At 47.5% G+C, this 22712-nt stretch overlaps 1 protein-coding gene across 6 annotated transcripts in view; it reads right to left on the bottom strand.

The window, feature by feature from the left end:
* The window catches only part of PRDM10 (PR/SET domain 10), a 230992-nt gene that overhangs the window by 152584 nt on the left and 55696 nt on the right, over positions 1-22712 (bottom strand). For all 6 annotated transcript variants that reach the window (XM_033918444.1, XM_033918447.1, XM_033918448.1 and 3 more), the window contains one exon: positions 19710-19913. In XM_033918444.1, the coding sequence (XP_033774335.1) occupies positions 19710-19913 (204 nt within the window). The remainder of the gene's footprint in view (positions 1-19709; positions 19914-22712) is intronic.

Genomic DNA, 22712 nt, shown 5'->3' with positions numbered 1-22712 from the left:
GCACTTCTAGACAATGAACTGAGATGGATATTAAATTTCCACTTGGACAAAAAAAAAAAATGTTGGCTTTCCTATTGTGTTATGCTTGTCTCATCTTTTGCTGGCCTTTTACTGATATTGATTTATCTTATGTGATATATACCACTAGATCACTTTTTATTTCAAGACCCATTATTCAGAAACACTTAGAAGGCTATAATCGAAAGAAATGTCTAAGTCTGATTTGCACATAGGGTGCTAGTCTCCCAAAGTCGGCAACTACTAAAAGTCCATTCTCGAAAAGTACATCCAAGAGATTTTTTTTTTTTAAATCATCTCTCTGTACGTTTTTTAATTGTCTCTCTATATGTTCAGGCATTTGATCATCCAGATCACCAGTACATCTATCTTTAGACCACATTCTCAACCAAATATTCGTCCAAGTCTGAAACATCCTGAACAAGACATTTTTGACATGAGAAGGGCCAGCAAAGTGATAGACTGGCCACCCAAACATGACAACAGAGCAGTAGGACATCTTACAGGGCACAAAAAAGGTTGCACACATAAACATCTCACCAGAACTCCCTTATAGTTTATGGTGAGCCCCCAAAACCCACTTTACCCACCTGTCTACAACCCCAATAGCCCTTATGGCTGCAGGTGGCACCTATATGGCAGGAGAGTAGGGTTTTGGGGGAGGGGTTTGGTGGCCTCACACTTTCACCATAAATAGAGTGGTTAGAGTGGTTTATGGGCCTGAGTCCGCCTCTCTATGGTTCACTAGCCCACCCCCCAGACTACTTAAGCCACCTCTGTGCAGCTGTACTAGGTTTTCCTATGCCAAGTGCTGATGTTCCTGAGGCAGGTATGGACATTTTTATTCTGATTTTTATGGTGGTGTGAGGGGGTCAGTGAACACGGGGGCAGTGTGTGTGGGTCTTTACTTTGTCCCTGAAGTGGTTCTCTGGTCACTTTGGATACCTTATGGGTACTTATACCAGTTTTTAGATTGCCTAAGTCGCAACGTATAAGTTCTGTCTAAGCAGTCTCGTCAAACTTTCAATCAACCCTGCATTATGACTAAGTTTAGGTCGGCCCACATCCCACCCTAACCACTCCTCCAAAAACGTCCCTTTCTGCTCTGGGCGCACAGCGGGATTCAGAGGCTTAAAAAGTCTCTGGATATGTCTAAAAACCCATTTCAATTATTGGCACTTGGATGACCTGTCTTTTCGATCATCCAAGTGCCAATTTGGGAGGGTTTTTAGTCATATTTCTGTTTCAATTATCCAGACATAAATCACAGTCCCCAGATCCTGATTCTTTATCTGAAATAAAAACTTGTTATTTAAAATCTGTTTGCTAGGCAAATCAGCAGCACTGCCCCTCTCCTGTTCCCAAAGTATCTGATGGTGACAGTGATGAAACTAGCAGAAAACTGACCCAAAGACCCTTAAGAACCAAACTTTGAAAATCAATTCCAGCAGAGCATCCAGGGATAAGTGCACAATCAAAGAACTAGCTCTCTCCAGAGAAAGGTTCAAGACGGGAATAGAAGAGGTATGAGGTATCTATTCAACATAACTGTGCCGCTTACCTAGCAGCTGTTTTTATCAACTTCCTACTACTCAAGTGTCCTTCCCTTATTCAGCCAATAGATCAAGGAGTCAAGGATGCTGTCACTTTGAAGAATGCATGGCATTATTTTTGGCCTTCTACCCTAGTTGTGGAAGAGGCTTTCAACAGCTCAGTGTCATCTTGCTTATATGTCAGCTGTCTTGCCCTTCTTCTTCTAAGAAATCTGTGGTTGAGGACTATAAGTCATCCACTGTCACCAAGTAATTACCATACAACTCAAAGATTGATGACCCTGATGTGCTGTAGTGCAGCTGGAATGACTTAAAGGTGCAGATGTCAGACATGGTTGTTGCTGCTGCTGCAGCCACACCCTGCTCTAGCCAAATACCAGACAATCTGAAGGCCTTCCTTGGGCACAAATCCTTAGTTTCCAACATTGTTATGCATTCTATACATGCTGCTTTCCACCATATTTTATTATTTTTGCTATTTTGTACTAAATAAAACAGTATTGGAACAGCCATTGTTATTCTTTCAAATGGAAAGTTGGAAAGAATTATACAAAAGAAATTGAAAATATTTTTCTGTTTGGTAGGGGGCAAAATAACTCTGTAAAAATTTAACTGAATAGGGTGAAACTTAGCATGGAGAAAAATGTGAGAAGCCACAAGAAGTTTGGAGGTTCCAGAGAAATAAGTCACCCTAAAATGATCCAATGTCTCTCCATGGTAGAAGCAATTCTAAGTTTCAAGTTTATTAGTTACTTGATATATCATCTATCCAGAGTATCTAAACAGTTTACAATAGAATATATATTTAAAAAAATAAAAAAGTTGTATTTATAAAATGGGGGGTTTGCACAGACAAAATAAAACTGACATGAAACAGGGGAAAAGTGGGGTAAGGGGTACATAATTACATCAAGATAAAAAAATAAACACAAAAGCGAAGAGGAGAGTCCTTTCAATGTCATCTAATATAATAAAACGGTAAGCCGCGCATGCACACTTCCTATGCGTGCGTCCATTTTCCGTGAGCTGTAGTGACCCATAGGAAGTGCGCATGCGCGGCTTACGGTCTCGCCTCACGCGAGGCAAGACAAGTGGCATGCGCGCCCTTCCCTGCTCTCCACCTGCGGAGCAGCAACTGCTGGCCGCTAGCACCCCCTGCCCTCTCTGTTGCCTCCCGGCTCCAGCGGCGTAGGCAGCACTATAAACACGCTGCTTCGCACCCTTCTCTGCCGATTTCCTCTGCCACATCTCTGATGACATCATCGGAGACAGACGCGGCAGAGGAAATCACCAGTAGAAGGCCACGAAGCAGCATGTTTAAAGTGCTGCCTACGCGGCTGGAGTCTCGAGGTTTGTTGGCGGTGGGAGGGTCAGGAGCAGGCTGGATCGAGAACGGCAGTAAAAGAAGGGGGAGGGGCCGAACGGAGCAGGGAAGAGAAGGGAAAGGGGGAGTGGGGGAAAATGCTGCTACTGCTTCTACACAGGAAAGGGGGGGGATAGGAGGGCAATGCTGTTGCTGCTGCATAGGGAAGTGGGATGGAAATGCTGCTGCACAGGGAAATGGGGAAAAATGACAGACAGACAGCGGGAGGGAGGGAGACAGAAAGAAAGACACAGGGGCAGGGAGAGGGACAGAAAGACAGACAGAGAAAGGGGGCCAGAGAGAGAGTCAGCAGGAGAGGGAAAGGGGGCTGCTTTGGGGGGAGGGGTGTGTTTGGGGCAAACAGCTTTGCTCTGGGGGGGAAGACAGAAGGGGCCATGGAGAGACAGGGAGAAGGATAGGGGGCTGCTTTGGGGGGAGGGGTGTGCTGGGGGAGACAGAAGGGGCCATGGAGAGATAGGGAAAGGGGACAGACAGCTTTGCTCTGGGGGGGGAAGACAGAAGAGGGCCATGGAGAGACATTTGGGGGGGGGAGGTGGGTGCTGGGGTCAGACAGCTTTGCTTGGGGGGGAGGGGGATACAGAAGGATACAGACATCGGCCAAGGAGAGAGAGATAAAGAAACACATCTATTCTAGCACCCGTTAATGTAACGGGCTTAAATTATAAACATCTTTGAAGAGGAATGTTTTGAGTTTGGCCTTGAATTTTTTCAAGGAAGATTCTAATCGCAGGTCAAGGGACACAACATTCCAAAGTGAGGGTACCATGACTGAAAAGATTGTCTTGCAAGTATTATCGTAGACAGTTTCGTGGATGGAGGGTATTACTAATAGATTCTGTGGCATACAGACTAAGTTAAAGTGAAACACAGCAATTAAGGAATTACTCCGTTCAAACTACCTCTCCTCATTCTCTACTTTTCCCCACTTCAAACATCTCCAAACTCCAAAACTACCCTCCAACTTACTCTCCACCTCCAAAAATTGCCCTGACAATTCCCCCCTTTACCCCCAAACTGCCTCACCCCCAAAAACTATACCCCCTAGCAACATCCTCAGGACCTCTCAATCTCCCTCACAACTGTCCTCACAACATCCAAACCCATTCCCTAAACTATGGCCTTCAACTTTCACACTAACCTCTAAATGATTCCAGCCCCCAAAACTATGTCCCCACAATTGCCCCACCACTGTCCCACTAATACCACAGTGTCCCAATTACTCCCTACAATTGTCCCTACCCTCAATACTACTCCCCTGACAACTGGTCCACGACTCCAAGATCCAGCCTCAAAACAACCTCCTGCAGCTGCTCCTTATCCTAAAACTACTCCCTGATTTGTACCAGAAGCTGTGGGAAAGTTTCAGCCAATGGCAAAACACTGGACGTAAAACACTGGAAAGCAGTTCTAGTCACCGCAAGGGAGAAGATGAGGCGAAGTTCTTGTGTTTTACAAGTTTCAGCATGTGGTGAGAGGGGCAAGAGAAATGAAGGCCTCAAAACAATGACTCATTACATTTCTATGGGGGAACCAGTTCCAACAGGTGCAGTACACATATATTTATTCACAGTAACAAAGTGATTAAGGAATTGTAGTTTTCAAACTGTCTTTCCCTCTCATCTCCGTTCCCAAACACACACCCCACACACACAAAACACACACACACAAATAAAACATACAAAATAAAGATGCACTGAAAGAATTCCATGAACCTACTACTACTATTTAACACTTCTATAACGCTGAAGGGTATACGCAGAGCTGTTCACTTCTATAACGCTGAAGAGTGTACGCAGAGATGTTCGTTTTGACATTAAATAGACAGTCCCTGCTTGGAAGTTTGCAATCTAACTTGGACAGACAGACATGATATAGAGGGTTGGGGATGCAGAACCCAAGGATGAGAGTTAGGAGCTGAAAGCAGTCTCAAAGAGGTGAGCTTTTAACTTGGACTTGAACACTGCCAGAGACTGAGCCTGCTGTAGGGATTCAGGCAATTTGTTCCAGGCATATGGTGCAGCAAGTTGTCACATTATTGTAGAAGACTCGGACCACTGGGCCTTCCAGAGATGTCTGCAATTTCGCCTCTGAATGGGATGAGAGTTGCCAAGGCATCTGTAGTCACAACTACCCAAGACGAATGCCCCTGGAGAGGGGCTGTGGAAGGATCCATCAATGCATGCTGGCCTGGGTTTCCAGAGTCCAACAAAGAGTCGCTTGCAATGCTGTCATCTGTGGAGCCCAGAATGAGAGTAACACATGCTGCAAAGGACTCATAAGCCGCCTTACACAAGAGACCACATCCATGGAGGCTGCCAAGGACTCCAGGACCTAGAGAGAGCCTCATGAAGACAGAGCCGTTTTGCCCAGAAGGCAAGAATCTAAGAGCACAGCTTCTGTCTGCATGCCTCTGGAAGATAAACTTGGCCAGCTGCCATATCGATCAAGACCCCTAGTATTCCAGGGACTGCGTCGAGGTTAAAGTGCTTTTCCTGTAAAACACACTGCAACCCAAGCTTTCTAGGACCTGGACCAACTGATCCACCGTGTGCCGACCCTCGGCCAACAAGGGAGCTCTGAACACTCAAACATCCAAGAACGGGTACACCTACAGCCCCATCTTCCTCCAGTGATCTGGCATGACCACTATCACCTTGGAAAAGGTATAAGTAAGCCTCTGTGAGAGTCAGAAAGGCAAGGAACTCTTCCGGGGCCACCACCACTATGACAGACCGCACTGTCACCATGTGAAAACATGGAACTATGAGCGCTGCATTTATGTGCAGAATCCAGAATTGGACTCTAATCATCTGAATTCTCCTGTGGCACGACAAAGAACATGGAGTAACTGCTGGATCCCGAGACTTCGGGCAGGACCAGTTCCATAGCCTGAATAGCCAACAATCTCCATAGCCTGAATAGCCAACAATCTTTGTACAGTGCTTCGCACTTTGACCTCCTTGTCCGGGCACCCAATGGGAGCATCCACAAACCAGTCTCTCAGAAACCAGGCATAGTCTAGGTTGAGTTGGACCAAATAATGTCAAGAATCCACTGATCAAAAGAGATGAGAGTCTGCCCCTGATATATAGAAAGACCTCCTTCAGCCTGGCGGCACAGCGCTTTTTTATGTTTTGAGCAGAGGGAGCTGAATGGGCGGCAGAAGACTGGTAACATCAGGAGCCCAAGAACCCATGCCTGTAGCACTGGAAAAATCTCTTTAAGATATGGAGCTTAAATATGGGAGAAAATGCCTGGACCCACGAAAAAGCACAGTTACTTACCGTAACAGGTGTTATCCAGGGACAGCAGGCAGATATTCTTAACACATGGGTGACGTCACCGACGGAGCCCCGGTACGGACACTTTTAACTAGAAAGTTCTAGATGGCCGCACCGCGCATGCGCGAGTGCCTTCCCGCCCGACGGAGGAGAGCGTGGTCCCCAGTTAAGATAAGCCAGCTAAGAAGCCAACCCAGGGAGGTGGGTGGGTCGTAAGAATATCTGCCTGCTGTCCCTGGATAACACCTGTTACGGTAAGTAACTGTGCTTTATCCCAGGATAAGCAGGCAGCATATTCTTAACGCATGGGTGACCTCCAAGCTAACAGAGAGGGAGGAGGGATGGTTGGCCATTAGGAAAATAAATTTTGTAACACAGATTGGCCGAAATGTCCATCCCATCTGGAGAAGGCATCCAGACAATAGTGAGTAGTGAACGTGTGAACTGATGACCAAGTGGCAGCCTTGCAGATTTCCTCGATGGGCGTGGAATGGAGGAAAGCCACAGAAGCAGCCATAGCTCTGACCCTGTGGGCCGTGACAGCACCTTCCAGTGAGAGACCAGCCCGAGCATAACAGAACGCAATGCAGGCAGCAAGCCAGTTAGAAAGCGTCCGTTTAGAAACAGGGTGCCCCAGACGGTTGGGGTCAAAGGACAAAAAGAGTTGAGGCGAAGAGCGGTGAGCCCTGGTACGGTCCAGGTAGTATGCAAGGGCCCGCTTACAGTCTAGCGTGTGTAACGCCTGTTCCCCAGGATGAGCATGGGGTTTAGGGAAAAAGACAGGCAATACAATGGACTGGTTGAGGTGGAAGTCCGAGACCACCTTCCACCTTGGGAAGGAATTTAGGGTGGGTACGCAGAACCACCTTGTCATGGTAAAAAATAGTAAAAGGTGGGTCGGCAACCAGTGCATGCAGCTCACTAACCCTCCTGGCAGAGGTGATGGCAATGAGGAAAAGCACCTTCCACGTCAGAAATTTGACTGAAGTAGTGGCAAGAGGCTCAAACGGAGGTTTCATGAGGGCTGATAAAACCACATTCAGGTCCCAGACGACAGGAGGAGGCTTCAGAGGTGGTTTGACATTGAAGAGGCCTCTCATGAACCGGGAAACCAGTGGATGAGCCGTGAGAGATTTTCCGAGGATAGGCTCATGAAACGCAGTGATGGCACTGAGGTGGACTCTGATTGAGGTAGACTTGAGGCCAGCGTCGGACAGAGAGAGCAAATAGTCCAGTTCAGTTTCCACCGCCAACGAGGTGGGGTCGTGGTGATGCAGGAGACACCAAGAGGAGAACCTGGTCCACTTCTGATGGTGACATTGGAGGGTGGCCGGTTTCCTGGAGGCATCCAAAATGCATCGGACAGGCTGAGACAGATTCTCTGGAGAGGTCAGCCTGAGAGAAACCAAGCTGTCAGGTGGAGCGATGACAGATTGGGATGTAGTAGAGACTGATGCTGCTGCGTAAGTAGAGTAGGAAACTCAGGAAGAGGAATGGGCTCCCTGGAGCTGAGCTGGAGCAGGAGGGAGAACCAGTGTTGGCGAGGCCACCGAGGAGTGATGAGAATCATGGTGGCTCTGTCCCTGCGGAGTTTGAATAGCGTCCGCAACATTAGAGGCAGTGGAGGAAAGGCATAGAGGAACCGATTCGTCCAGTCGAGCAGGAATGCATCCGGGGTCAGACGATGAGGAGAGTAGAGTCTGGAGCAGAACTGGGGCAGCTGATGGTTGTGAGGAGCTGCAAAGAAGTCCACCTGAGGAGTGCCCCAGAGAGCAAAGATGGAGTGGAGTGTGGGGGGGTCCAAGGTCCACTCGTGAGGTTGAAGGATGCGGCTGAGGTTGTCGGCCAGGGAGTTCTGTTCACCCTGGATATAGACGACCTTGAGGAAGAGACTGCGGGCCGTGGCCCAGGTCCAGATGCGGATGGCCTCCTGACAGAGGAGGGGAGATCCGGTGCCGCCTTGCTTGTTTATGTAGTACATGGCGACTTGGTTGTCTGTGCACAGGAGAAGAACCTGAGGATAGAGAAGGTGCTGGAAGGCCTTGAGAGCATAGACCATGGCCCTGAGTTCCAGGAAATTAATGTGATGTTGACGCTCCTGAGGGGTCCAGAGTCCCTGGGTGCGAAGATCTCCCATGTGAGCATCTGTGGTTATGATCATGGAGTGAGGGGGTAGATGAAAGAGTAGACCCCTGGAAAGATTTGAGGAGTTCAACCACCATTGAAGAGATTGCTGAAGAGACGATGTCACAGAGATGGGATGAGAAAGAGGATCCGTGGTCTGTGACCATTGGTTGGCTAGAGTCCATTGAGGTGTCCTGAGGTGGAGTCGTGCCAGAGGAAGCACATGGACTGTCGAGGCCATGTGGCCCAGGAGGACCATCATTTGCCGAGCCGGAATAGAGCAACAAAGGAGTACCTGACGGCAGAGATGGAGCAGGGTTCGTTGGCGGTCTGAGGGGAGAAACGCCCTCATCAGAGTGGTGTCGAGGACAGCACCAATGAACTGAAGTCGCTGTGTGGGGAGGAGATGTGACTTGGGGTAGTTGATCTTGAACCCCAGGAGATGGAGGAAAGAGATGGTGTGTTGAGTGGCTTGTAGCGCAAGCGGAGACATAGGAGCTTTCACCAACCAATCGTCCAAGTATGGGAACACCTGGAGGTTGTGAGACCTGAGGAAGGCCACCACCACAATAAGGCACTTGGTGAACACCCTGGGTGATGATGCGAGGCCAAAGGGTAGCACTTTGTACTGATAGTGGTGGTGCTGTACCTGAAATCGGAGGTAGCGACGTGAAGTCAGATGGATTGGAATGTGAGTGTAGGCCTCTTTGAGGTCTAGGGAACATAGCCAGTCGTGATGAGAGAGAAGAGGGTAAAGCGTGGCAAGGGAGAGCATCCTGAATTTTTCCTTGACCAGACACTTGTTGAGGTTCCGAAGATCGAGGATGGGACGAAGGTCTCCTGTCTTCTTGGGAACCAGGAAGTAGCGGGAGTAGAATCCCTGACCCCTTTGGTCTGGGGGTACCTCTTCGATGGCATTGAGAAGAAGAAGGGATTGGACCTCCCTCAGGAGGGGGGATTGAGAGGAGTGAGAAACAGACTCTATGGGAGGATTGTCTGGTGGAAGAGTCTGGAAGTTGAGAGAGTAGCCGTGGCGAATGATGTTGAGGACCCACAGGTCTGATGTAATGACCTCCCAACGGTTGAGGAAGAGTTGAAGGCGGCCTCCTATCGGCTGAGGAAGAGGCAATGATGGCGGGAGACTGGCTATGCCCTGGAGAAAAGAGTCAAAAGGGCTGAGATGGTTTTGACTGTGGGAGAGGCTTGGCAGGTTGGTGAGATTGTAAACGTGCCTGAGTTTGGTGCTGCTGACGAGGCCGGCGAGGCTGTTGTTGCTGAGGCGGGTTGAGAGGTCTGGCCGAGAACCTGCGTTGGTAGGAAGACTGCTGTTTGTAGGGGCGAGCAGGTGGAGTCTTCTTTTTAGGTTTGATTAGGGTATCCCACCTGGTCTCGTGTGCTGATAGTTTCTGGGTAGTTGAGTCCAGGAACTCCCCGAATAGTTCATCACCAAGACAAGGTGCGTTAGCCAGGCGGTCTTGGTGATTAATGTCGAGGTCAGAAACTCTCAGCCAGGCCAAGCGCCTCATGGCAACAGCCATGGCAGATGCTCGAGAGGTCAGCTCAAAAGAGTCATAAATGGATCGCACCATAAATTTCCGGAGTTGGAGCAAACTGGAGATTTGTTGTTGGAGAACCGGGATCTTACGCTCAGGGATGTACTTTTGTAAGGAGGAGAGTTGTTGCACCAAATGCTTCATATAGAAGGAGAAGTGGAAGGTGTAATTATTAGCCCTGTTGGCAAGCATGGAATTCTGATAAAGGCGCTTGCCAAATTTATCCATTGTTCTGCCCTCTCTGCCAGGAGGGGTGGAGGCATAAACACTGGAGCCCTGGGTTTTCTTCAAGGTGGACTCCACTAGAAGGGATTCATGGGGTAGTTGAGGTTTGTCGAACCCCGGGATAGGAATGACCCTGTATAAACTATCCAGTTTTCGAGGGGCACCCGGTACCGTGAGAGGATTTTCCCAGTTTTTGTAAAAAGTTTCCCGTAAGATGTCATGGACGGGTAACTTTAAAAATTCTTTGGGAGGTTGTTCGAAGTCCAGGGCTTCCAGGAAAGCCTGGGACTTCTTAGAGTCGGATTCCAAAGGGATCGACAGAGCCGCCGACATTTCCCTGAGAAATTTTGTGAATGAGGACTGTTCAGGTTTGGAACTGGTATCGACCATCGATGGTTCCTCGTCCGTTGAGGAAGCCTCATCATCGGTACCGGGTGAGGATTCTTCCCATAAGTCCGGGTCCCTGACGTCGGTGTGCGCAGGACGGGACGGTGGTGCGGACGGCTCAGTGTGGCAAGTCTTAGAAAGAGATTTGCCAGAGCGCATCGAGGCGGTATCGGGGGAGGAAGATCGATGCCGGTCCTGGTCTCGGGGGGACTGGTGTCGGTCTCGATGTCGGGGAGGGTCAGCATCAGAGCGTGTTTGTACTGGAGGATTAAGTGATTCAGCCGCGAGTACCGGCATGGAGGTGTTCAACGGTACCGATGGTGTCGACACCGGCGGTATGGTGCGAGGCTCGGGCCGGTCTGGTACCGGAAGGAGTGAGGCCAAAATTGCGGGCAACAAGTGCTGGAGTTGCTGTTGCAGTTGCTCTTGCAATTGGCTTTGGAGTATGGCCGCAATGCGGTCGTCCAGAGGGGGCACCGGTACCGCTTTTTTCTTTGTCGGTACCATAGGTGCCGCTCCATGCCCCGGCGATGAGGATGCCGATGACGAGGGACTCACCGAAATCGGGGTGGAGCGTTTGCAGGGTCAGCGTGATGCCGGGAAGACCGGCGTTGCCGGTGTGGCAGGAGGGCGCTCAAGGGAAGTGGAAGGCTTCTTAGCCGGCTTACCTGGTGCCAGCGACCCCGAGGAAGGATCAGGCGTCGTCGAAGTAGTCGGTGCCGACTTTTGCGGCGCCGTTGACGGCGCGGCCGATTCCATGGCAGATCCGGTACCGAAAAGGATATTCTGTTGGATCTGTCTATTTGTCAAAGTACGTTTTTTAAGAGTAGCACAGCGGGTGCAGGTGTCAGCCCGATGCTCTGGACCCAAGCACTGTAGGCACCAATTGTGCGGGTCAGTGAGAGATATCGGGCGTGCACACCGCTGGCACTTCTTAAAGCCCAGCTGAGGGGGCATGAAGGGGAACACGGCCTCCGCAAAATCAAAACCGGAGGCCTGTATGGTGGCAACAGGCACCGCCGGGGCCGGCCCGAAAAATAAAGAAAAAAACAAAGTTTTGGTTTTTTTTGCAAGTTAGAACGAAAACGAAATCCGAAGGAAAAGAACAAAAAAAAAGGAAGAAAATAGCGCGAGCGGGAAGGCAAAAACAGAGATTTCAACAGCCGTTGAAAGCACATGCGTCTTCTTCGCTCCGCGGAAACAAAGAAACTGGGGACCACGCTCTCCTCCGTCGGGCGGGAAGGCACTCGCGCATGCGCGGTGCGGCCATCTAGAACTTTCTAGTTAAAAGTGTCCGTACCGGGGCTCCGTCGGTGACGTCACCCATGCATTAAGAATATGCTGCCTGCTTGTCCTGGGATAATTAGAGCACCCTGAACCTCTAGAGGTTCAGGGTCTGCTGTCAGACAGAGTCAGAGGGCGACGGTCCACTACAGAATGGATGAGAGCATCCAAGCCCTTGCCAAATGCCCCTCAAAAGGAAGCCTAGCAAGAGTAGCCTTAGAGGTGGAATCCAGAGAATTCTGCAAGCAGATATCGAATATGGTGACAGCCTATGCAGGACCTGCATAAGGTCATTCAGAGCATCAGCAACATAATCAACTCCAGCCAAGAGAAGCTTAGGAGGGTGCTCTACAGCCTCACTCACCAGAGTGCGTAACCTGGACATACAAGCGCATGTGAGAAAGGATGCCGCCAAAGCAGCCTTTATGCCCAAAGCCACTATCTCAAAGAGGCACCTGAGGACCACATCCACCCAACGGTCCTATATGTCCTTAAGCACCACACCACCGGGAAAGGAGGTATGCTTAGACACCTGCACCAAAAGTCCACTTTAGGCAGACCAAGAAGCTGTTGGCACTCCTGCACATGGCTCTCGTAACACTGAGAGCACCTTCTGGAGAGACCCATTGCTCCGAGATCAGAATGCTTATACCAGGATGCCAGGAAAAACAGTAGAATGTGATCATACACTACATAGCCACAAAGAGGAAATGGACAGAGCTGGTTGAGTGACTAAGTTCAACTCCTGCATAGACTCCGAGATGAGAGTAGGCAAAGCTGCAGATTTAAATAAACACAGAACCTGGGATTGTCCCCAGGTTCTAAAGCCTCTGAGGGATCCAAAGATCTGGCATACAGCCCCATATCCCTAGTCACTGGAAGCACAGCATCAGAAAACAAGGGGTCCGCAAGCTGGGTAATATATGATCAGTATCACACATGCCGGGGTCAGCCAGCCCCTGAACAGCGGCTGACTGTGAAGAGTTGTGCCCAAAGAAGTAATGCCAGCCAAAGACAAGTCCGTGGCAGAGTGGGAAAGTGCAAGAGAAGAATGGCTGCTCTGAAACAAATTCCAAAGATATGTCAAGAAATCTGAGGAAACCTCCAGACCCTGGAGCAGAGAGTCACCATTTGATGACTGCATCATACGTTTCTTGGGCTGCAGAAGGTACGTGTCCTGTCACGCAGACTCCAGCCCTGCAAAGCCCCTAACAGAAAGAAGACTGTCCCAATGGGCTAGATGAGCGTCTTGTCCCTGCTTAGTCAGGGGAGAGTCTATGACAGCCTTACTCACTGTGTGACCTGTGCTGGAAATGTGCTGCAGCCTGCATTAGCCCTTTTACAGTAGCTGGAATCAGAGAATCACTGCCTCATGTTGGGTGCCTCTTCAATGCTGATCTTCTGGATGTCAAGTCAGGCATGGTGCCTGACTGTACCTCCACCCTCGTGGACCGATGGACATGCTCAGAAAAGGACGGAGGTGAAAAATGTAGCCTGCAAGACACCACTGAGTCTCCTAAGTATGCCTAACAGCCTGTGCTCAAACCTCTGTTTGACAGGAGGAAAAACGCGGGGAAGTCCCCAAACTCCTAAGAAACCAACGCAGGCTGGCTAACTGGTACCCTCTGGGATTGGCCTGTCGGCCTGTCAGACCGAAATCTGTGTGTTCTCAACATAGTAGAGCTTAAGAATCACACCAAGCTCAAAGAAATGTCAAAAAGGGGACAAAAACACCAAATAAAATAAGATAAAGGGAAAGCAGAACAGAAATACTCCTTCAGGCATGCATGCAGAAGGGAAAAACTACAGGTGAAATAGAGGAGAGTCACAGAAAAAATTTGCAGTGGATTCCTTCTGCATATGGCATGCAGCCATTGGGAGATAACCCACAAGTCTAAAATGTCTCACCAATTACACTGGAAATACTAATACGCCACCTAATCACCATTCTATAATTGCATGCATATATGTGATGGCGTGTATGTGTCCTTTTAAAAAGATGTGCTACCAAATAGTGTACGCTAAATGTCGAGCCACACATTCTATTCCTACGGGTGGCTCAGCATTTAGCGTGCCTCAGTGAGGGGCAAGGGCAGGGCCAGGGAGGATCGCATCCGGAGGGCGAACGACTGGCTGCGAGGATGGTGCAAGGAGATGAACTTTGGGTTCCTGCACCATGGAGAGGCACTGCAAGGATTACAGGGACCAGACGGGTTACACCTGACCAGAAGAGGGAAGAACGTCCTGGGACACCGCTTAGCCCGCCTACTTCACAAGGCTTTAAACTAGGTAAGTTGGGGGAGGGTACTGGCACAAACAACCTACTTGACGAGCTAAGCTACCAATTTCTTCTTGAGACTGAAGTAAGGGAGACTAAAGAAAGTAAACACTATAATTCAGGGTCACATTATAATTCTGGGTTACATTGTTATGCTGGGGCTAAGGGGAGTTCAAATTGTAATTCTGGATCTAGGAGGGGTGCACACTGTGATTCTGGGACTAGGAGAAGTACACATTGTAATTCTGGGTCCAGCGACAGGATACACACTGCAAACTGTATTATAGGAAGTCAAGTTGCTCAAGAGGGAATACCCCCACAGGGTACACACAATTCTGAGTCTAGGTTAGGCATAAACTGTAGTTCTGGGTATGGGAAGTCCGGGAAAGGTGCACGTTGCAGCTCTGGGTCTAGGAAGAGTACGAGACATGCAAATAATGCTAAAGGTGGCCTAGTTGCTATAGCAGGAATGTCCCCACTGAGACATAACAAACATACAACATGGAGGGCTATGTACGTCAACGCCCACAGTCTGGGAAACAAGATCCTGGAACTGGAAACAGAAATGATAAATGCCGACTTGGATGTGGTGGCGATATCTGAGACCTGGCTCACAGACTCCCACGGGTGGGACATGGTCATACCGGGTTACAACTTGCTTCGCCGGGACAGGGAGGGCAAAATGGGAGGAGGTGTAGCATTATATACTAAAGATGACATTAAAGTCACCAGAATCACAGATGTACGGTACACTGGGGAATCCCTTTGGGTAAATTTGGCCAGAGGGAAGGACAAATGCCTGTATCTTGGCGTAGTATACAGACCCCCCAAGACAACAGGGTGACCAAGATATGGAATTAATCGGAGATATAGAGAATATCACCTTACGTGGGGACACAGTATTGTTAGGTGACTTCAATATGCCTGATGTGGATTGGGTCACGCTTTCCTCTGCTTCATGCAGCAGCAGGAGGCTATTGAATTCCTTGAAGGGAGCAAGACTAAGGCAACTAGTGTTGGAACCAACAAGGGATCAGGCAATCCTAGACCTGATACTTACCAATGGAGAAAGTGTCACAGAGGTCTCGGTGGGCGACACATTGGCCTCCAGCGACCACAACATGGTATGGTTCAATCTCAGAAAAGGTTTCACTAAATCTTCCACACTGACCAAGGTCCTTAAATTCAAGGACACAAACTTCAAAGAAATGGGAGACTTCGTTCACCAGGTGCTACAAAGCCAAACAGAAACCGATAACGTGGAAGAAATGTGGTCAACTATGAAAGCCACCATACAGGAAGCAACAAACCGCTATGTTAAATCGGTAAGTAAACGGAGTGGGAACAATAAGCCACAATGGTTCTCTAAGGAGATCTCGGACCTCATCAAGGAGAAGAAAAAAGCATTCATCTCTTACAAACAATCATGGAAACAGGACTCCAGGGAAATCTATCTGACCAAGTCAAAAACAGTCAAAACAGCAGTTAGGGAGGCCAAATTCCGAATGGAGGAGTCTTTAGCAAGGAACATAAAGAGAGGAGATAAATCCTTTTTCAGGTATATCAGTGACAGGAACAAGAACTCAGGTGGGATAGTACGCCTCAGGAAACCAGGGGGAGACTATGCAGAAACGGACTCGGAGAAAGCCCAACTGTTAAATGAATACTTCTGCTCAGTCTTCACCCGCAAGGCGCCGGGACTTGGTCCTCAGCTGCAGACAAGGGTTGACTCAGCTGATCCATTTAGTAATTTCGAGTTTATGCCCAGCAGTGTCTACTGCGAGCTGTCAAAGCTCAAGGTTAACAAGGCAATGGGGCCTGACAACCTACACCCCAGGGTGCTCAGGGAGTTGTGTGATGTCTTGGCGGAACCGCTATCCGCACTCTTCAATCTCCCTTAGTACAGGTGACGTCCCGTTGGACTGGAAAATGGCTAACGTCATTCCACTTCATAATTTCTTATGAAGTGGAATGACGTTAGCCAAGTGGAATGACGCTCCAAGATGGAAACAGCAAACTACAGACCGGTGAGTCTCACATCAATAGTGAGCAAACTAATGGAAACTCTAATCAAACGCCAATTGGATACGATCATGAACGAGGAGAATCTACGTGATCCCCGTCAACATGGATTTACTAAGGGGAGATCCTGCCAATCCAACCTGATCGGCTTCTTTGACTGGGTGACGAGAAAGCTGGATGTTGGGGAGTCCCTGGACATCGTATACCTGGACTTCAGCAAAGCATTCGATAGCGTACCACACCGCAGGTTGCTGAGCAAAATGAGTTCTATAGGATTGGGCGACACGCTGACAAAATGGATTGGGAACTGGCTTGAGGGTAGGCTTCAGAGGGTAATGGTGAATGGCACCCCCTCCGAAACGACGGAGGTGATCAGTGGAGTGCCACAGGGCTCCGTCCTGGGCCCGATCCTGTTCAACATCTACATAAGAGACTTGGCAGAAGGTCTCCGAGGTAAAATAACATTATTCGCTGATGACGCCAAACTAAGCAATGTAGTGGCCAAGAGTACAACAGACAAAAACTCAATGCCCGACAACATGATGCACGACCTACTACTACTGGAGCGCTGGTCTAGGTCCTGGCAACTCAGCTTCAATGCCAAAAAATGCAAAGTCATGCACCTGGGCAGCCATAATCCATGCAAGACTTACACCCTAAATGGCGAGATCCTAACAAGAACTGAAGCAGAGCGTGACCTAGGGGTGATCGTCAGTGAGGACATGAAGGCTGCCAATCAAGTGGAGCAAGCTTCCTCCAAAGCAAGGCAAATCATAGGTTGCATACGCAGGAGTTTCGTCAGCCGTAAGCCTGAAGTCATTATGCCATTGTATAGATCCATGGTGAGACCACACCTGGAGTACTGTGTGCAATTTTGGAGGCCGCATTACTGAAAAGATGTGCTGAGACTAGAGTCGGTGCAGAGAATGGCAACCCGGATGATCGCGGGTCTCAAGGATCTCCCTTACGAGGAAAGGCTGGATAAGTTACAGCTCTACTCACTCGAGGAACGCAGAGAGAGGGGAGACATGATCGAGACATTCAAGTATCTCACGGGTCGCATCGAAGTGGAAGAAGATATCTTCCTTCTTAAGGGTCCCACGGCAACCAGGGGGCACCCGTGGAAAATCAGGGGAGGGAAACTGCACAGTGACACCAGGAAATTCTTTTTCACTGAGAGAGTGGTTGACCGCTGGAATAATCTTCCACTTCAGGTCACTGAGGCCAGCAGCGTGCCTGATTTTAAGGCCAAATGGGATAGATACGTGGGATCTATTCACTGAGTTAGGTGGGGAAGGGTCATTGCGGTGGGCAGACTGGATGGGCCGTGGCCCTTATCTGCCGTCTATTTCTATGTTTCTATGTTTCTATGACAGTGCACCTTTGTATAAGCCTGACATAGTTTGCAGGTGGTCCTAATCATGGACAGCTTCTGGGTAAAATGGGTGCACATTTATGTGCGTAATATACAAAATATTCTAAGTTGTGTGTATCAGTGGAACTTATGATATGGTATAAATGCTTGCATCTATGGCTGGCATAAGTGCTCACACCTACCCTGTAAAGTTAGCATTTCTATAAATGAAAATTGGCACATTTTATAAACAGAAGTAAATGCCCTCTGGGTGCCTACATCTAGAAACACTTTATAGATTACCTCCATATAATATATACCATATTCTTTTTAATAAAGGCCTGGGTGATTATTATAAACATGGTGATTATTATAAACATGCTGCTTTCTAGAGTCTAGAGTGGGCTATTAATGGGGGAACAACAATTTTTAGGAGGCCTGAAATTGGCAACGCAAGATACCTTTTTCTCCTCTCCCTCCTCATCCTTGGGAATTATTTCTCTACCCCCACCCCATGATGACCAGAATTTCTACCCTCATCCCCCTCCCCCTGAGTTGACTTGGTATTTCTATTCTCCACTCCCCCCCTCCCTCCTGCAATGATTGCCAATTCTCTCCTCCACACCTATCCCTATGATGATCAGCATTTCTCTCCTCCACCCCCTGCGATGACTGGATTTCTCTTCTTACCTCTTCTCCTGTATGTGACTGACACCAAGGTTATGGCCTTGAGCATTTGTGTAGATGCCCTGCGCCAGCCCACTGTCATAACCTTGGTGTCAATGTCAGCTGGGAGAAAAGGTATGAAGAGAAATCCAGTCACTGCAGGATGGGGTGGAGGAGAAAAATGCCAGTTATCGCTGGCAGGAAAAATGGAAAAGTGAAATTTTCCAATGATGACTGATGGCTGAATTCCAGGAGAGGCAATTATTTGGGGAAACTAGATTTTCTATTTTAGACTAACAGGGTTTTTCAGTCCTTCATAAAAGGCTAAACCATTTCTTCACTTTGATACATCATGTTTGCTTTATCTGCTCAACATGTTTATGACTAAGGTTGCCTCTTAAGAACTCCAAAACTTCATTTTCTAGAAAACATGTTATTTTAAATTATATTCAGTCATTTTCTCTCTTTTGACACAAGAATTAACTTGCTGATATTCAGTTGGTGGCAGTAAGTATATTTTTGGCTGCCACCAACTTTATTCCCATATATTCAATGCCAGGCCATGTCTAGGCACCCACACTGAATATCCAGGCATACATGGCCAACTAACACTTATGTGGTTAAATGCATAATCAAATAAGACAAGCCGCATAAAGACAGAACAGGTTTTTTATGTGGCCCAATTTATGCAGTTCTATGTTGCAAAATGCTGAATATCGACACTTAACCATATAAGTGTTGACTCCACCCCAGACCCAACCACAAATTAATTGGTTTCAGCTTAGGCACTAACCGTGGATATTCAGCAGCACAATCTGGTTAAGTACCGCTGAATATTCAAGGTTAGCCTTGGACAAGCAATTTAAATGGTGCAAGAGCCTCTCCTGGCCATTTAAATCACTTTGAATATAAGGCCGTCAATATATAAAGAGCAAGAGGAAAGTATATGAACACATAAAAAAAAAAAGATCAGACAGCAATAAGTGTTGAACTTGTAGAAATACAGAAAATGGGTGGCTTGAAGAACTATCAGGCCTTTAGCCTGCAGCAATCAGCACTTTTGCCAATGCTAACTGCTATGGGCAGAATTAGGACTAGACATTTAGTGCCAGCACTTATAGGAGAATATATGTCTCTGGCGGCACCCAGATTTTATGCGAGGACAGCTAACTCGATCCAACATGTCCAGTTAGCTACCTGGACATCAGTATTGTATATCAGCGGTGCTAGGATAACAACTTCTGGGTCTGACTAACTCCATCCTAGTGCTAACCAGACAGTGCTGCTGCGGTCAGAACAAATATTCCGCAGCACTGCTTCTGGGCAGCCTCTGTGATTTAACTGGGCAGGAACCTCTCCTGTCCAATTCAATCACTTTGAATCTCTTGCACATGCCCGGGGCTCCCTCGTGCACACTAGCAACTCCTCCCCTTCAATAAATGACTTAAGTCAATATTCTTTAATGAAGTGGGGATGGAAGGTGATCACTTTCTCTGTCAATCAGCAGGCAATGTAGTCCTAACACTGAAGATTACCAAGCAGAGGCTCTAAACTTTGTAGTAACAAGGCACACTTCATACCTTCAGTTCCTGCTTGGGCTCCACATTCTTTATTGTTGTGTAATATATATGCTGGCCATACTGGTAGGCCACCAAATTTTGTTCCAGATGATTCTGGGCTGGACGTACAAACATCATCCAATTACAGAGGCTCTCCTCGGACAGTTCAAACCATAAACCCTCATGGAAATCTCTACCAGAACTGTTGCTACTTTCCAAAGACACCTGAGACAAAAAAAAGGGCATGAAGGTATAAGAAACTTGGCACTGAGCACCTGTACCTCAATAGAGAGGACCTTCATTCTTACCCTCATTTCAAATAGCCCTACTAAGTTTACAAAAATGTTTATGGTTTTACCTAATCAGAGATTTTCAGTTTATGAACTGGAACACAGGGGCACATAAGATTTGAGACTTCCTAAAATGATATATATGATTACAGATTCCATGAAAGAATTCTAAGTATATTCTTCAAAGCCATTTCTGTAGGTAAAACAATTTACCCAAGGATATGGGCTATTTTAAAATTACCTATCCTGTGTGTGAGTAAAAATATGAGGAGTTAGGTCAGAGGAGAAACAACATGTTAATTTTAGGATTTTCAAATTATGCACATTGTTTTAGTCAGATAGAATATCCTCGGAAAAAGCAGATGCACAGGTCTGAGTAATTTTTCTTTATATACCGTATTTTCATGCATATAACGCGCACATGTGTACAACGCGCACACGGGAATAGCGTGCGGGAACAAGGAATTTATGTAAGAAAATTTTGGTATAGCGCACCCACGCGTATACCGCGCATGCTCCTCATTGAACTTTCATAATCCATGCCAGCATTTAAGTCCTATTTATCTAAATGTTGCTTCGTATGCAAAATGACTTCACAAGAAATATCAGCAAATGCCGCCAGCAGGGAAATTACCAATGAAGTAATTTTGTTTCCCAGGTTTTCTATTGTAATGCCTATTCTATTGTGATGCGGTGTTTTCTGTCTTGCTGGCGCCCTCCTCCATCTTCCTGCATTGTTCGCTGAAAGTCGTGGGCAGCAGATCCTATGTGCCTCTTGCGGCTGACCCAGAAGTGTTCCTCTGATGTCACGACGTCAGAGGGAACGCTTCCCAGCCGCAGGAGGCGCATGGCACAATCAAACTCAACTAGTCCCAGTGGATGGGGGGATATGAACTTGAATCCCTCATGTCACAATGAACAACCATAAGGCCTAAGCTAGGAGGGGGTAAACTACAGCTCACAGCCAAATCAGGCCCAAGTCATAATTTACAGCCCATGTCTCATGTACCAAATTTGCATGTGATCTGGTATATTAACAGTGGGCTCCTGACTGATCTGGCATTCTCATCACCAAATGCCTAAAATTACATTACATTACATTAGTGATTTTTATTCCGCCATTACCTTGCGGTTCAAGGCGGATTACATAAGAGGTTATCTGGACATTTCCAGAAGCGTTACACAGTTGAGTGGGTTACTTTGTGGGATTGAAATGCTTCCTGTGGAATTAGCTTGTCTTAATGGATTTCTTGAATAGCAGGGTTTTTATTTCTTTTCTGAAAGTTTTGTAGTCTGGTGTCATGATCAGTAGATTGGATAGTTGGTGGTCAGGTTTCGCTGCCTGCGTGGCCAGTAGGCCGTCATACATTTTTTTTGCAGTCGACACCTCTGATTGGGGGGGGTACGTGAATGGTGTCTGGGTTCTCCTTTGCCTGGTTGCAGTAGTTCGGATAAGGTGGTTGTTCAGGTAGGCTGGACTGTCTCCATTCATGGCTTTAAATAATAGACAGTAAAATTTGAATTGTATTCTTGCCTGTATTGGGAGCCAGTGTGAGCAAAGGTATGCAGCGGTGATGTGGTCGTATTTCTTCAGCGAATAGATCAGTCTCAGGGCTGTGTTTTGTACTATTTGTAGTTGTGTTATCATGACGGCAGGGCAAGGGAGATAGAGGATGTTGCAGTAGTCTAGAAATCCTAGGACTAGGGATTGGACCATGAGCTGGAATTGTTTTCTGTTGAAGAATTTTCAGATTTGCCTTAAGTTGCCTTAAGCATGACCACAAATGAGTTTCATATTGTTTTGTTGATTTGTGGTTGCATGATACAGCCTCTGTCTATCATCACTCCCAGAAGTCTTAGGGTGGGTTGAATGGGGTATGTGATGAGTTTATTACTAGGTTTGCGTTTTGTTTTGTTTTTTGAGAAATATAAATTTTGTTTTATCTGGGTTCAGTTTTAGTTTGTGTTCGTTCAACCATGTAGCCACTGTTTCTAATGTTCTATGTAGTTTGTCTGTCATGGAGTGTGTTGATTGATCAAATGGAAGGAGGATGGTGATGTCGTCTGCATAGCTATAAGAAGTTAAGCCTAAGTTGTCTAGGCAGGTGCCGAGGGATGCAATGTAGAGATTGAAGAGTGTTGGGGGATAAAGGCGACCCTTGGTGTACGCCGCAGGGGTTGGACCATGGTTCTGATTTTTCTTTGTTTGTCTTTACTCTGTAGGTCCTGGATTGTGGGAATCCTTGAAACCAAGTGTGCACCTTTCCTGTGATTCCTATTGTTTCTAGTATTTGTAGTAGAATGTCATGGTCTACCAGGTCAAATGCTGCGGTGAGATCTAGTTGTATAACCAGCATTTTTTTGCCAGTGCTGAGGTGTTGTCTAGCTGTGTCCAGGAGGGAACCTTTGAGACACATATGTGCATCATCAAAAAGTAGACTTGTGAGACCTTTAGTAATGTCATCATCAAGGCAGATGAGGTAAAGAGCAGCTCCTGCTTGATCAAAGGAGTCATCACATGAGAAAATACAAAGAAGCTGGCTGCCACCTGGGAGGTAGAACAATAGGGAGCAGGCTTGGGAAAGGGCTAGGGTGATGCTGATTCTGGTTAGACTAGGATGGGGGCTGTGGAGAAGGGAGAAAGATACTACAATTTGGTTTGGAGAGTACTGGAGAATACTGCTTCTCAGGCCCCGGACTCCTACCTGTTCCGCACCCTATTCATGGCTATCAA

The sequence above is a fragment of the Geotrypetes seraphini genome, chromosome 13, assembly GCF_902459505.1.
Source record: "Geotrypetes seraphini chromosome 13, aGeoSer1.1, whole genome shotgun sequence".
In the NCBI taxonomy this organism is placed as follows: Eukaryota; Metazoa; Chordata; class Amphibia; order Gymnophiona; family Dermophiidae; genus Geotrypetes; species Geotrypetes seraphini.
The sequence above is the reverse complement of the archived record's forward strand: the minus strand, read 5'-3'. Positions and strand labels throughout refer to the sequence as shown.